At 39.2% G+C, this 16,172-nt stretch overlaps 1 protein-coding gene across 1 annotated transcript; it reads left to right on the plus strand.

Moving 5' to 3' along the window:
• Positions 1–783: 783 nt before the first annotated feature.
• LOC131328862 (xylulose kinase 2) lies at positions 784–14,832 on the plus strand. Its single transcript, XM_058361820.1, has 11 exons — positions 784–1,135; positions 1,611–2,262; positions 2,699–2,787; positions 3,671–3,735; positions 4,806–4,861; positions 5,369–5,489; positions 5,866–5,940; positions 6,018–6,071; positions 6,554–6,648; positions 6,731–6,905; positions 14,332–14,832. Exons 1-11 carry the CDS (start codon positions 1,077–1,079, stop codon positions 14,562–14,564), a joined length of 1,674 nt encoding a protein of 557 aa, XP_058217803.1. The 5' UTR covers positions 784–1,076; the 3' UTR covers positions 14,565–14,832.
• Positions 14,833–16,172: the final 1,340 nt, after the last annotated feature.

The following is a 16,172-nucleotide window of genomic DNA, read 5'->3' on the forward strand; positions in this document are numbered from 1 at the left end:
AAAATTAAATTCATTTCTTCTAAAAAAAATATTTCAAATTATTTAATTCATCAAATATTAGTAGTAACATAATTTATTCAGTTGAACTATTTAAATATGCTTTAAGTTGATTTTTTGCGAAACAAATTTTTATTCAGGTGGAAGTGAGAGTTTGGACTTTGGAGGGTAGGAAGGAGTTTAGGTCCTTCAGGAGTCTAAGACTAGTAAACGAACACGAACGCCCCGCTCTATTGTTTTGATAAAGGATTGAGCTTGATCTCAAGTTTTGAGCTCAATTTTTTTTTCCTAACTTTTTGTCTTTCTCGTTTTTGTATTTTTTGTTTGTCTTTTTTGAATTTTGTTAAATTCACGTTTTTTTTTTTTTGAATTAAGCACCCGTCTTGATGGAAGGAGTTTTAAAATGTAAAAAAAATTATGACCAAAATTGAAAAATTCACCAAAGACCAAAAATACCAAACAACTCGTACTTTTTTTTTTCATAAAGTATCGTCTTGTATGAATTTTTTTCAATTTTGATCCATATTATTTTTACTCATTTCTAATTCCTCTGGTTGAGACCAATAACTAATCCAAAAAATTACGATCAAAAGCTAAACAAAATATCACAAAAGAAAAAAATCAAAAAAATACTACATGACAAAAAAGTTAGAAAAAATGGGGTCAGTCTAAATGAGCAGAATTAGTTGAAACTCGACTCATTTGTATGGACTTGTGTAATAAACGGACTGTGCTCGAACACTTCAGGAATAAAACGAATCAAGTTAGTACAGTATAACTTAGACTCGAGCTCGGTTGGACTCAACTCAACTCGTTTGTCGCCCTGAAAAAATGCTGATCCAGTTCCGGACTAAAATCCGATTCATCAGTGTCCGTGCGGTACTGAATAATTTCCCTGTGGACAGACCCCTAATCCAACTACGTGGATTAACCCTCTTTTTAGGATTTCGTAATTATCCTGCCAATATTTTAGAGTACCTTCTTATCCGGAGTAATTAGTTTGACAGTCCCACTAGATTCATCTTCCCATTGTATTCGGAATTTCACCTCAGAATTTCGCTGTGATTTTGTTTGCTACAATGGAAGATTTTTCTTTCCCCCAAGACTCTCTTTTCCTTGGATTCGACAGTTCTACTCAGTAAGTCTCCGTCCTTGATCAACTCCATTCCGCTTCTGGTATAACGAATTACCATTAAACCCATATCACAATTGTACTTGTTTGCCTTGTTTCTGTATCTGAATTTCCTAGAATCTTTAATTGATTCTTCAATCATGTACTCCCCTCCGTGTGGATGTTCTTTTCCTTAGATGGTTTTTTCTTTCTTTCTTTCATTCTTCCTTAGATGGGTTTATTTCTCGTATTGGTTGAGCTTAGATGGGTTTATTTTTCGTATTGGTTGAGCTGTTGGCTTTGGTTACCTCCAACTGTTATTACAATTGATGTTGTCTCATGTTTGTACTTTGTATTTTCATACATGATGTAGATGACCAAATCTATCGATTGAAAAAAAATAATAATAATAATCATGTACTCTCTGAATAACCGATTTTTTTTTACAACTTAGTACCACAATAGATTTTAACCAATTTTTGTTACTTCTTTAATTGTTTAGGTCCTTGAAGGCTACTGTGTTAGATGCCACTCTCAACATTGTCCATTCGGATATAGTCAATTTTGATTCAGAATTGCCCCATTACAAAACCAAAGATGGTGTCTACAGAGACCCATCAGTCACCGGCCGAATCGTTTCGCCCACTCTCATGTGGGTGGAAGCACTGGACCTCATACTTGAAAGACTCTCATCAAAACTTGATTTTGCGAAAATTGCTGCTGTTTCCGGAAGCGGGCAGCAGCACGGCAGTGTTTATTGGAAAACTGGAAGTTCTGTGAAGTTATCAGCATTGGACTCGAAGAAACAGCTGGTGGATCAACTTGTTGATGCCTTTTCGATAAAGGAATCACCCATATGGATGGACAGCAGCACCACAGACCAGTGCAAAGCGATTGAGAAAGCCGTTGGAGGTGCATTGGAGTTATCTAGAATTTCTGGGTCGAGGGCACACGAGAGATTTACTGGCTCACAAATTCGAAGGATATTTGAGACACAACCCGAAGTTTATCATGATACTGAGAGGATTTCCCTTGTTAGCTCCTTTGTAGCATCTCTACTTATAGGGGGATATGCTTGTATTGATGAGACTGATGGCGCTGGGATGAATTTGATGGATATTAAGCAAAGGGCTTGGTCTAAAATTGCTTTGGAGGTTTGTATTTTAATTTTGAGACAACACTTACAGCTCCATGTTCATGTGGTACTTACCGTATTTTCTTCATGTGGTGTTATTTATTATGTTTCTCTGCCACATTAGATGGGTATGTTAGTTGGACCTGGTTGTGGTGTGTCGGATTCATCCAACTTTCCATATCAAGGGCATGGGGATGCCAGAATATTCATGCTTTATCTTTGTTTCTCAAGGATATAAATTTTGTCTATAAAGTGCCATACGGATTTCATGCATAAAATATGGGTGTTGAGACTTGAGTGTTTTATGCGGGTTAGTCATACATTAAGAGTCTATGTAAGTGTAACATATAGTCCGTCAAATACTTGTATTTTGATACTGTACTATTGACTAATGATCAATCCTACAGGCTACAGCTCATTGTTTAGTTGATCTTGAGCTTTCATGTTCATTACAGGCCACTGCACCAGGTTTGGAGGAAAAGCTTGGAAAATTAGCTCCTGCACATGCTGTTGCTGGGTTTATTGCTTCCTATTTTGTGGATCGGTTAGTGAAAACTGCATGCAAGTAGTGCCTTAAACGTTGTTTTTACTTTTTGATCCTGATATTTACCCTCTCTTTTTTTTAACTTGCAGTAGTCCTTTTACGTATCCTCCTTTTGATTTGTGGTTTCATTACTATCATGTGGGTTGTTTGATGTTTTTTTCATAGGCATGATTCAAAATGTACCAATTTTTTTTGCCTGCTACTGAAATTCAACATAGTTAAACTCTATGATATCTAGGATAGTCAATGCATGTCCCTTGGAATTTTAATGTGCTTGAGTCCAAAGTGCATGAATTCGGGTGGGTTTAACTATGTCAAGTTCATATTGGGATCGCATGGTTTTTCCCTTTTCAACTGCAGATTGGGCATGCTGCACGGTAATTTCAAATTAGAGTTGATAGATTTCACGCCTCCAATGTCAAACACAAAACTATGACAAGAACTTCCCGTACCAGTGTGTTTCATAAAAAGTTGTCACGATACAAAACCACCACATAGGAAAGTACTGAGTTAAAGAGTTCCCGGCACGTTTTTTACAAAACAGTGGCACGTACTGAATTTCTCATTGACGTAAGTTTTGTATGCTGTATTTTCTTTTGTGGTTCGTTTGTTTATTCAGATAGGCATTTGTCAAAATATATTTTTCGTTTTGAAAAATGCTATAGAGCACCAGTTTTTTCTCACTGTTTTATATAAAGAGAATAAGGAAGACACCTATGTGAGAAGATAATCATGAAGAGAAAAAGGAAGAAGATGATGCCTTGCCATGTCCCTGGTGGTATAAAAAGATGAATGAATCCGGAAGGCCATAGCATTGCTCTTTCATTTTTTACTATTTTGACATCACTTTTGACTGCTAGGTATCATATCCACCTACTTTCAGGTTCCGCTTCAACAAGAACTGTTTGGTTGTTCAGTGGTCTGGAGACAATCCTAACAGCCTAGCAGGTAAGTGATCATTTTGATCCGTTTAGTTCTGCTAATATGTTTAATTTTGCTGATTCAGCTGCCATGGTGCATGTTACGTACTGAGAAGTTTTTCCACTATTTTCCTAAAGAGGCATGGAGCATCTTTTTCCTCCATTCCATCAATATCACTCTTAGTAGAGCAATGATTGATTGTGAACGCAATCTTGCATCTGTTGCATTATCTTGCGAAGTCTAATCCTTTCCTGGTGCTGTATCTGTGCTTGATTTTACTCTATGTAGCACGGACACTTCGTCCAAGGCTACGTACTGGTATCGGACACTATCTGGACAAGGACACGCTCCGGACACCTGTCCAACACTCCATTTCAAAGTGTCCGGATTTTTTTTTTGCATTTCACTTGGACGCTCTCTTCACACGGTCGGGCACTCCAAGGACATGTGTCAGACACTCAATTTCAAAGTGTTCTAATTTTTTTGTTTTGTTTTCAGTTGGAGTCTGGACACTCTCCCAAAATGCTTGGACTCCCCAAGAACATGCTCAACAACTTTCCGGAAAACTTGGGACGCAGATGCAATTATAAAAGCGTTTTAAGTGGGTTTAAATTATAAGATTCACAAGTTTTGAGTGCGTTGTACCACAAATTATTACAATTCTCACAACTATTACAATTCCTACATTCTCTTAATTCACCGAGAATATGTGTAGAAATATGGAAAACTGGTGAAAATGCAGAGTATGTATGCTATGATAAAATTGAACGTGCATCTTTTTGTAGATTATTTTTTTCATATATTTTTTCATTAGTCTAAATAAAACATCTATACATAATATAAAATATTAAAAAATTAACATGTCCCCTAGCATGTCATGCCCTCTATTTTTGGAATTTTCTGTTATCCGTGTTTTGCCAGGGTGTGTCCTGTGTTTGTGTCGGTGCTACGTAGGTTTTACTTGACTGGATTCTGGCTTCTTTCCTTATGTTCTTTCCACCTTTATGAAAGCTTGTCTTCTTGATTTTTGCCTCTATTCTCATGTTCTCGTAGTTCATCATAACTGCATACTGACTTGACAACCTGAAACTATGTAGGTTTGACTCTAAACACTCCTGGTGATCTGGCAATCAGTCTCGGCACTAGTGACACTGTAAGTTACCAGAGAGACAGTCCTAATTTACTTGTTTATGCTCTTGAAGTTGGTTTCTGTATATCTAATCCTATTTCTAATTTTGGTTTTTTTTTTTCAAGGACATAAACTTATTATGGTTTGAGATAGTCCGAGTTGAAGCATGCTAACAAGCCAAATCAAATCCGTTTTTTACTACCATAACTTGTCAATCATGTCTGCGTCTGAACTCCACAAAATACTTTGTAGGGTTATTCAGATGTTCGTGACACTTGTTTATGGAGGCCCATCATAAGTTCTAGAGTTGTTCAACCTCAGCCTTAAAAAAATATTGATTATTATTTCCTAGTTTTATTAATGAATAGATGTGAATGAGCTAATTGATGATTAGTGTTGGATATCGTTCACATTCCAAATTTCCAATTGTGGTCCTTCAAGTGATGAGTGGAACATCAGTATCTATTAATTTACTATATTCTGAGATTCTGTGTTACATTCGTCAGTGATATGTTCATCTTTATCATTCAGGTTTTTGGAATCACCAGTGACCCCCAACCAAGCTTAGAAGGGCATGTATTTCCTAATCCTGTTGACACAAAAGGCTACATGGTAATGTTGGTCTATAAGAATGGCTCTTTGACTCGTGAAGGTGAACTACTCGTATTTGAATTCTGTACATATCATTCAAACATTTCAACCAATGTTTTCAAAATTGGATCATTCCTTGAATTGTAAAGAGGTGGGTTAGCAGATATGTTGATTATTGGTAAATTAAGATAAAAAAGAAAAAGAAAAAAGAAGGGATCGTTGCAAGTCAAGTAATGATTTTGACAAAAAAATCAGCAAAAGGAGATTACATGACCTAGGAATATAAATAACTACTAATGAGGGGATAGACCAATCTGGTGGATATTGATTCAGTATCATTGCTGTTTGACCACCAGGTCTGGTCCTGCTTTTTAAACATTGGTTGAAACAACTAAATTTCTGAAGGTTCCTACTGCTGACGGTCAATATTGCCACAGATGTGCGTAATCAATGTGCGGATAAATCTTGGGAAGTTTTTGGTAAATTTCTACAACAAACACCACCTCTGAATGGTAAGTAAATACATTTTTGAAGGAGTTCATAGGAGTGTTTTCTTTACTGTATTTTCTCACATTTTTCTCCGGTATAGGTGGAAAGATTGGTTTCTACTACAAGGAGTATGAAATACTTCCTCCCCTCCCGGGTGAGTCATTGGTTTTGATTTCCAAATGTTTCGGCAGTAGTCTTCCGGAAAACAGTAATTTCTAAAGAATACTGAGTTTGGTGCATTGCCTACATTTCAACCTTGAAGATAATTGTAATCCCAAAGCCAATACCTGGGGTGTCATTGTACATCTTCAGTTTTCTACAAACAGACAGAATTTAAAGTTGAACGAGACTGTTCTCGGAGTAATTTTTACCCCATTCAAGTATTTTTCCTAGTTTAATTTTTCATTGCCAAATAGGATATAGAAGTCTAGGAAGTTATACATACACTATCGTCCCACTGTTCTCTTATAAGATTATTATGTCCTACTCAGTACACTGGAAATCTTGGGCATCAATTGGTCGCTCAATTTGCCTAGCAAAATGGAATTCTGATTAAGGCTTTTGAGATGCTCTGGACCATGAATTTTTTTCCTGGTTTTCATTATCTATAAACTCAAAAGTTGCTGATGTATCCAGTTGGTTTCCACCGCTACATTCTTGAGAACTTCACTGGTGACACCTTAGATGGCACAAGTGAACATGAAGTGGAGGAATTTGATTCTCAGTCTGAGGTTAGTAGTAGTTTCACATGAGATCTCATGAGGTCCGGGGATGAAAACATTATTCTTATGGCTAAGTAAATTCAAAGTGCAGATTCGTGCATTGGTTGAGGGCCAGTTGCTCTCTATGCGAGGCCATGCTGAAAGATTCGGAATGCCTTCTCCTCCTAAACGTATAATAGCTACTGGAGGAGCATCAGCAAATCAGAACATTCTCAAAACAATAGCTGCCATATTTGGCTGTGATGTTTATACAGTACAAAGAACAGGTACATGGACATTCCCTTCTTTTTCTACAAAATTATGTGGTTACTGAGTTACTCAACTCGAGTACTCAACATAGGCTTTTTTGGATGTCCTCGTGCTTTTGGTATGGGCTTAAAATCAGGCTTCTTGGCTCCTAAAGAGGCTTAATTTGGGGGGGGGGGATTTTGCAGTGGGTCAATAGGCCTTTTAGCTTTTCTGGTTGGCTTTTCTCATTTAGTGTTTAAACTGAGCAGGCCGACAAACAAAATGCCTTCACCTATTCAGGGGTAGAGCCAAGATTTTCAGTTAGTGGGGTCAAATACAGCAACAATTATATCGACTTATTTTTCTTATTTACTAATCAAAAAATGATTTAATTAAGAGGTTAATCAAAGATTGATGTGTAATAATTTATGTGCTTTTGCTTTATAATTAACCAGGAGGACATTTCACAACATTGAAAACGATGCATCATAGTATTGTTGTTTGGAAGGATAAGAAAAGTGTATAGGATGTTAATGAACCCCTAACACAAAACAATATTATATATTATGAGATTACTTATTACATAACTCATTTAACCAATGTGGGACTAAGACTAATACTCATCAATATTCTAACACTCCCCCTCAAACTGGAGAATAGATATCATAAAGACCCAGCTTGCCACACAACAACTCTAACCGAGGCTTGAACAATGACTTAGTAAACATGTCAGCCAACTGAGCACCGGTAGTCACGAATGGGGTAGCTATCACACCACCAATTAACTTCTCACGCACTAGATGACAATCAAGCTCAATATGTTTAGTCCTCTCATGAAATACCGGATTAGATGCAATGTGAATAGCTGCTTGGTTATCACAGTACAAAGGCACAGGCAACTACAAACTGAATCCTATCTCCTCGAGAAATGAACGCAACCATACAACCTCACACGTTGTGTGTGCCATTGCTCTATACTCTGCTTCTGCACTAGACCGGGCAACTACTGTCTGCTTCTTACTCTTCCAATTGACAAGATTTCCACCAAGGAAGATACAATATCCTGTAGTGGATCTCTTATCTGATGGTCCTCCTGCCCAATCCAAATCAGTGAACGCCTCAACACGTAAATGTCCACTCGCTTGATAAAACAAACCACGTCCTGGGTGTGACTTAAGATACTTCACAATTCTTATAACTGCCTCCCAATGTGGATGACGAGGAGCAGACATGAACTGACTAACCATACTCACTGCAAAACAAATATCCGGACGTGTAATCGTAAGGTAATTCAACTTACCAACTAAACGGCGATACTGATCAGGAATAGAGAGCAACTCCCCCGGTCAACACACAATTTGACGTTGGGATCCATAGGAGTCTCAACAGGCCTAGTTCCCAACAAACCAGCATCCTCAAGAATATCTAGCACATACTTCCTCTGTGATAAGCTAATACCGTCTTTAGATCGTGCCACCTCAATACCTAAAAATATCATAGTTTTCCCAAATCCTTAGTATGAAACTGCTGATGTAAGAAAGCTTTTAGCTCATCAATATCTCGCTGATCATCACCGGTAATGATAATGTCATCCACATAGACAATTAATAATACTTTTCCTCGGTCTGATGTGAGGGAGAACACAGAGTGATCAGATTGACTGCGATGCATGCCAAATCGTAAAATTGCATCACTAAACTTGACAAACCATGCTCTAGGAGACTGCTTAAGCCCATATAGAGCTTTACGAAGGCGACATACCTGATTATGCTTCCCCTGAGCAACAAACCCGGGTGGTTGCTCCATGTAGACTTCTTCCTGGAGATCCCCATGGAGGAAGGCATTTTTGACATCCAACTGAAATAATGGCCAACCCAGATTCGCTTCAAGAGAAATAAGAATTCGAACAGAACCAAGCTTGGCAACCGGAAAGAACGTCTCTGAATAATCAACACCATAAGTTTGAGTGTAGCCTTTGGCAACTAGACAAGCTTTATAGCACTCAACAGTGCCATCAGGAAGATACTTGACAGTGAATACCCAACGACAGCCAACAGTAGCTTTACCAGGAGGAGGAAGAGGAACCACCTCCCATGTGCCATTCTGATGAAGAGCAGACATCTCATCCTCCATAGCTATCCGCCACTCAGAGACAAATAAGGCCTCCTGAACAGTGTTAGGAACGAAAACGGACGAAACCGAAGTAGTAAAAGCACGAAAAGCAGGAGACAAGTGAGCATAAGAAACAAATTGAGCAATAGGATGAAAAGTGCAAGACCGAATACCTTTGCAAAGAGCGATAGGAAGGTCGTCTGGATCTCGGAACGGAGGAGAAGATGGAGCAGTGGGCTGAGGTGGGTCTGCTAGCTCAGGTGGGACTGGTTCTTTGCGACGACGAACATACACCTTCGAAAGTGCTTTTGGGGGGGGGGGGGCAGACCCAGAACTAGAACCAGAAGAGACCCAGAACTAGAACCAGAAGGGACGAAGACAGGAAAAACAGACTCAACCATAGGGAGATCATCTATAGGGACAGGAACAGAAAAGAACGGCAGTGACTCATTAAACGTAACATCAGAGCGCACAAAATGTCGGCGTAAAGATGGTGAAAAACATTTATACCCTTTCTGAGTGCGCGAATAACCAAGAAAGACACACTGGATGGATCGAGGTTCAAGCTTACCCCGGTTAGGATCAAGCGCATGAACGTAACACGTGCACCGAATACCCGAGGGGGTAATGAGTGAAGAGGTCCAGGAAACAAGACCTTATGGGGTATTTGACCGCCAAGAACAGTGGATGGCATACGATTAACCAAATAACAAGCAGTAAGGACAGCATCACTCCAATAGGACTTAAGGACCTGCATTTGAAATAACATAGCACGCATAACTTCTGATAAATGTCGAATCTTGCGTTCGGCAACCCCATTTTGTTGTGGGGTCCGAGCGCAAGATGACTGGTGAATAATACCATGATCATAAAAAAATTGAGACAAAGTAGTATGAAAATATTCACAAGCATTATCGGAACGAAGGGTACGAACACAAGTATTAAACTGAGTCTTTATTTCCATATAAAATGACTTAAAAATAGACTTCAACTCAGATCTCTGTTTCATAAGATAAAGATATGTAACACGGGAGAAATCATCTACAAAAATAACATAATACTGAAAACCAAAAACATTGGGAACATGCACAAGCCCCCAAATATCCGAATGAACTGACTGAAAAGGACTCGATACACGACGCTCAATTCTGGGATAAAAGGGTACTCGACGATGTTTGCTAAACTCACAGACTTCACAGGACAAATTATTAAGACGACTACATGAAGGCACTAGACGCTTCAGATTCTGAAGAGATGGATGACCAAGCCGACAATGTTGTTGATATGGTGAAACTGATGATTGAAGAGCAACTGACTGAGGATGAGCGCCATTGGTAAGGTAATACAGGCCACCACGTTCAGCACCGCCACCAATCTTCCTCCCCGTCTGGAGATCCTGAAACACACAACCATGAGAAAGAAATGTGATGGAGCAATTTAAGGACTTTGTAAGTTTACTAACAGACATAAGATTAAAAGGAAAACTAGGAACATGTAACACAGAGTCCAAAGTAAGAGATGAAGTGACTGGAACAGAACCCAAACCAGTAAGTTTTGTGGAAGAGCCATCTACTAAGGTAACATGAGATGGTTTACCAACGACTAGAAAATAGAGTAGAAGTACTAGTCATAAGATCAGAGGCACCAGAATCGATAACCCAAGGAGTAGAAGTAACAGAAGATGCAACACAAGTAACGGATGGACCTTTCTGAGCAAGCGTAGCAGTGGAGGAAGAAGCTGCAGTTGGAGACTGAATGGACAGAAGGCGCTGGTACTCCTCTGCAGAAAGAGTCACCACATTGTCGGCAGAAGAATGAGTAAGCTGTCCAGCATCCTGAGAGATAGCAACTTGATGAGCCTGAGGGAAACCATGAAGATCATAACAAAACTCCACCGTATAATTGGTCCCCCGACAACGAGTACAAAACCTGGAATCACGGCCGCGACCATGGCTACCTCCCCCTGACATGCGACCCCCACGAGTACCAAAACCAGAGTCACGATCACCAAAACCACGACCACTATCTCCAGAATCACGACCACGACCACTAAACCCTGAATCACGGCCGCGACCACGGCCACGGCTGAAGGAAGAGCCAGAACCACCAAAAACAGCGGAAGCTAATGCTGAACGATTAGGAGAAGGTGCAAGCACAGACACAGATACAGAAGACTGACGAAGGCAACTAAATACCTCACTTAGAGAAGGTAAATCTCGAGATCCCAAGAGTTGAGGACTAACAGCATCATAAGTAGATGATGCACCAGATATAAATCGAGCAACCTGCATACGCTCACGCTGGCATCGCATAACCTGAACATCAGAAGAGATAGGCTCACAAATACTCAGCTCTGCACAAATACCACGAAATTTGGAATAATAAGCTTCCAAAGACAAATCACCCTGGGATATAGAAAAGAAAGACTGATGAAGATCATACGTTCGACGAAGATTATTAACACCAGAATACATCTCCTGAGCCTATGTCCATACTTGTTTGGCTGTATCTAAGAAAACAAGGGTACTCGCAATATGTTCTTCCATACTATTCCACAACTTAGATTGAATCCGGGCATCCTCAGATTCCCATGTCGAATAAGTAGAGGCAGTCTTTGAGGGGGAATCATCGATCAAATAATGATACTGTGTCTGGCCCAGATAATAAACTTCAACTGCTTTCGCCCAAACAGCATGATTTTTACCATTCAATAGGGTAGAGGTAATAGAAAGCTTCTCCCGAAACCGTGAAGAACTGAACGAACTACACGTAACAGTAGAAGAAGAACCAGACTTAGTCTCTTCTACAGACATGTTATCGTGCAATAAGAGGCAACAGAATCGTACGATTCACGATTCGTATCGTACGATTCGATACGATTCGGTGGGTGATCGATACAAATAGGCTACCGAATCGGAAATAGCTGAGAATCGTAAGTGAATCGGTGATTTACGATTCGTATCGTACGATTCGATACGATTCGGTGGGTAATCGATACGAATAGGCTGCTGAATCAGAAATAGCTGAGAATCGTAAGTGAATCAGCGAATCGTTGGATTCACTTAAAATTTCTGAAATTCATTTTTTACTCTTGTTTTGCTTCTTTTGTTGTTTGAAAAGGATTCAAATATTTTTTTAAGGTCTAGTATTGTTATATGTCATCTTTTGTCTATGTTATATGGATAAATAATAAGAAAAATAGATTTATTACGAGAGTGAATCGAAAATGAGGAAGACAAATGAAATATAACAACCCTATAGACCTTCCAAGGGTTTGTTTTGTACTTATAACTCTTTCGTACAAAAAGAACCATAAGTAGGCTTTACGAATCATCATCTCTTGGTAGTTGCAATAGAAGCAACTTACCTAATATTCCACATTATTGTCAAATCATCATTTAGAAGAAAGTATTTATTGATTTAGGCCTAAATCTTTCATGTGTAGTATATATTGTTGTTACCCTAATCAATAAGCATAGGTTTCTATGCATTATAGAAGTCATGACCGAATCAGAGCGATTCACGATTCGAAAAATGACCATTTCGATTCTCGATTTGATTCACGATTTGACAACTATGGAGGCAACTAACAGATTAACCAAAACATACTCCACCAACTACCAACCAATAAAGAACCAACCACAAATCAACCTACCTATCGAACAATCAACTACGAACCGCCGAACAACTAATAAGCGATGAAATAGATCACCAAACAAAAAAAAACATCTGATAGCAATAACCCAACAAAGCTCCAACAGCCATCAACCAACATAGAGCAACAACAAACTCTATAAGTCTATGGCTGATAAGAACTCACTGAACAAAGAAAACAGTGGCGAACTCATGGTCACTGAACCAGACAACACTAGAGCACAAAACGAACACATACTGCCATACCAGAAGCAGCCACGAATCAACAGCAAGCGACCATCAATTGTGAGAACAGAGACGTGTCCGACGGCAAAAGAACATCAATTGGTGGATTTGGAACACAAATTGGCAGCAAAGACATGCGATTCATGCGATTTCAAGCAGTTTCGGACATCAATCACGAGCACAGAGACATTTTTGAACACTGGGTGTGAGTTTCGAAGGTGGGAATTAGGGTTTCAAGGGTTTGTAGTGGACGAAAGTCACTGGGTAATGAATTTCGAACAAGTATAAAGGCCGAAATCAACTGGCTCCTGATTTTCAACGGGTTTTGAAGGTCGAAATCAACTGGGTTTTGATTTTCGAGGGATATTGAAGGTCGATTTAGGGTTTCCAACACTGTAAGGGTGCCGATTGAAGTTTTAAAGGGTTGTAGAGTTGCCGATTTGGGATTTCGAACACTGTAGGGATGGTTTAGGGTTTCGGAAGTGCTGGGTGAGGTGATTTAGGACTGTTCACGGTGGCTACAGGTTGTGGCTGGTAGCATTAGGGTTGGTTAGGGTTAGGGTTTTGGCTCTGATACCATGTTGTTTGGAAGGATAAGAAAAGTGTATAGGGTGTTAATGAACCCCTAACACAAAACAATATTATATATTATGAGATTACTTATTACATAACTCATTTAACCAATGTGGGACTAAGACTAATACTCATCAATATTCTAACACATTTGTAATGATATCAACTCATGTGGAGGAGAGAATGCTTGAGAATTTATACTGTGTTTGATGTTTGAAGCAAGTTGGGGCAATTTAGGGGTTTTTTGTGTCATCAAAATTGTAAAATTTGGTTCCAAAGTATAACTTGTCTTGGTAGGAAATCAAAGTGAGTGGGGTTACTTGTACCACATGGCTCTGCCCCTGCACGGATTTGTCTTCATCGACTTGCAAAAGCAAAAATCGCATTTCACAATGCTTGAGGACGGTTATGATTCACCGATCAATACGGAAAATTGGCTCAGGGAGATTCCACCCGGTCATAAATTAATACAGACACGAAGGGGTTTGAAGGGAAGTTGTTTCGGCCAACTTAGTAAAAAACTAAAAATAAAGACAACAAAGGATATATGAGTAACCTAGCACTTTTAGTTATATGGGATTACAAAATGCGGAAGTGGTTAGGTTGGTAGACATGTTTCAGAAACCCGTAAAAAAGGCAGGCTTGACATTGGATTTCCAAACACATGGGTTTATTCTGTTTGGCTTTTCGGTAGGTTAAGTTTTAAACCCAGAAAGATGGTGGTCATCTTAAGCCCCCAAATCAGCTTAAAACCCTATTTCAAGCATGTTTGAAATATCCAAAGCTAATTTTTGTATCTCTCCCCAATTTGAGCGAATCCTAAGATATAAGCCATCTAAGGAAGTTAATGAAAATTTGTGCTTGCTTCTGATAGAAAAATCTCTGAACTTTGCTCAACAGATTCTGCATCCCTAGGAGCTGCACTGAGGGCTGCTCATGGTTGGTTGTGCAACAAGAAGGGCAGTTTTGTGCCCATCTCACTCATGTACGCCGACAAGTTGGACAAGACATCTCTTGGCTGCAAGCTTTCTGCAGCTGCTGGAGACAAAGAACTCGTCGCCAAGTACGGTTTATTCATGAACAAGAGACTGGAAATCGAGAATCGCCTTGTTCAAAAGCTAGGGCGCCTGTGAGGTTGCAGTACAAGGCACTAGCTTGAAAGGGTTATGTGAGTGGCTGGCATCCAATGTTATCTAGCCTGGGATTTTGGTATGCGATTAAGCTATAAAAGTATCATCTACATTTTTGTGGTTTTTTTTAACTAATAAACTTGTGTATAGACATTGTCCTATACAGAATAAATTGTGAATAATTGTTGAGTAGGGAAAATGTTCCATATACTTCCTGATGATTTGGATACTAGTAATATTTTGAGAAATTATAGCATTTAAGTTTTAGGCTTCTCCTTTAATCTTTCAGGAGAAATGATATATATGACATGCGATTGGAGTCGCATTTTGGATCGATTAAACATGTTGGAATTCTGATAAAAAAAAAACATGTTGGAATTCCACAAGTACCTGTACATACAATTTGTTGATCATTTCTACTGTACGTGTGTAACGACTAATGAAAGAACAACTGATTTTTTCTGTTGACATTAACCTAATTATATTATTTCCGATCGCCTAAAGATACATTCTGTGTTATCGAATTCCTCGATTAAAGATACATTCTGTTTCTTTAGAATGATTTTCTTTTCTATGTTATCGAATTCCTTTCGAAAACATAGAAAACTTTTCGAAACATTTCAAAATTGAGAATCACTTCACAGTAGGACCCTTGGGTGTGCAGAATTTAACATGCCCAAGTAATCTTAATCTTAATCTTTAATTTCAACTTCTAGATTTAATTTTCCTGGAGAACATCCATGGATCAAAGACTAGCTTCTTTTTTCACTTGTGTATGGCTTCAATGCTTCTTGTTTGCAAAAATGGGAGTCATGATTCCCTACACTCGGATCACTATATTTTGATCAAGGACTGTTGAATTGGCACCTCAGGACCACGTGCACATACGAATGTAATGTTGTGGGAATTTCGAACAATGTTCGGCAAAATAGGGAACAATGTTCGGCACATATCAGGCTAGTGAACGGCCCTCAGGATTAGTCGGCGTGCGTTAATTGATCCGTACACCTCAGTTATATAAAGATGTCCGGCAAAATAGGGAACAATGTTCGGCACATATCAGGCTAGTGGACGGCCTCCAGGATTAGTCGGTGTGCGTTGACTGGCCCGAACACCTCAGTTATATAAAGATGTCCGGCAAAACAGGGACAGATTTGATTCAAAGCACTGCAGGAGACACATTTAACGCACAGCAGCACTTCTTAAATGCAATCCAGGAGGGAACAGTGCGCTGTTCTGTTGGGTCAAATAGGTTAAATGCCTCCCTGCATTTTTACAGAAGTTTTTAAACCTTTACTTTGCGACCTAATACCTACCATAATGAAGAGGCAAAAACAGAGTGACCCACCAAGTACAACTTAAAGGTTGAAAGTCAATGAGAGGAAAAATTAGCACCGCCACGTGGTGCCCCAAACTCTTCCTCAGTCACACATTTGTGTGATCCTCGCAACAAATTGTATGAAACCCACACAAATGCGTGATATAGAAGTGTATGGGGCACTAAGTGGCGCTGCCCCAGAGGCATGGATTAATTACATGAGAAGAGAGGTCATGATCAAGTTCAGTGGTACGGATGAACATTCTGAACTACGTTTTGTCAACCAACATTCT

This window comes from Rhododendron vialii, chromosome 6a (genome assembly GCF_030253575.1).
Source record: "Rhododendron vialii isolate Sample 1 chromosome 6a, ASM3025357v1".
Lineage (NCBI taxonomy): Eukaryota > Viridiplantae > Streptophyta > Magnoliopsida > Ericales > Ericaceae > Rhododendron > Rhododendron vialii.

Bases quoted from the DNA above. Each gene is read 5' to 3' on its own strand.
- LOC131328862 (XM_058361820.1), top strand. From the start codon at position 1,077: ATGGAAGATTTTTCTTTCCCCCAAGACTCTCTTTTCCTTGGATTCGAC. The intron at 1,136-1,610 runs GTAAGTCTCCGT...TTAATTGTTTAG, and splicing joins GGATTCGACAGTTCTACTCA to GTCCTTGAAGGCTACTGTGT. The intron at 3,736-4,805 runs GTAAGTGATCAT...GAAACTATGTAG, and splicing joins CAATCCTAACAGCCTAGCAG to GTTTGACTCTAAACACTCCT.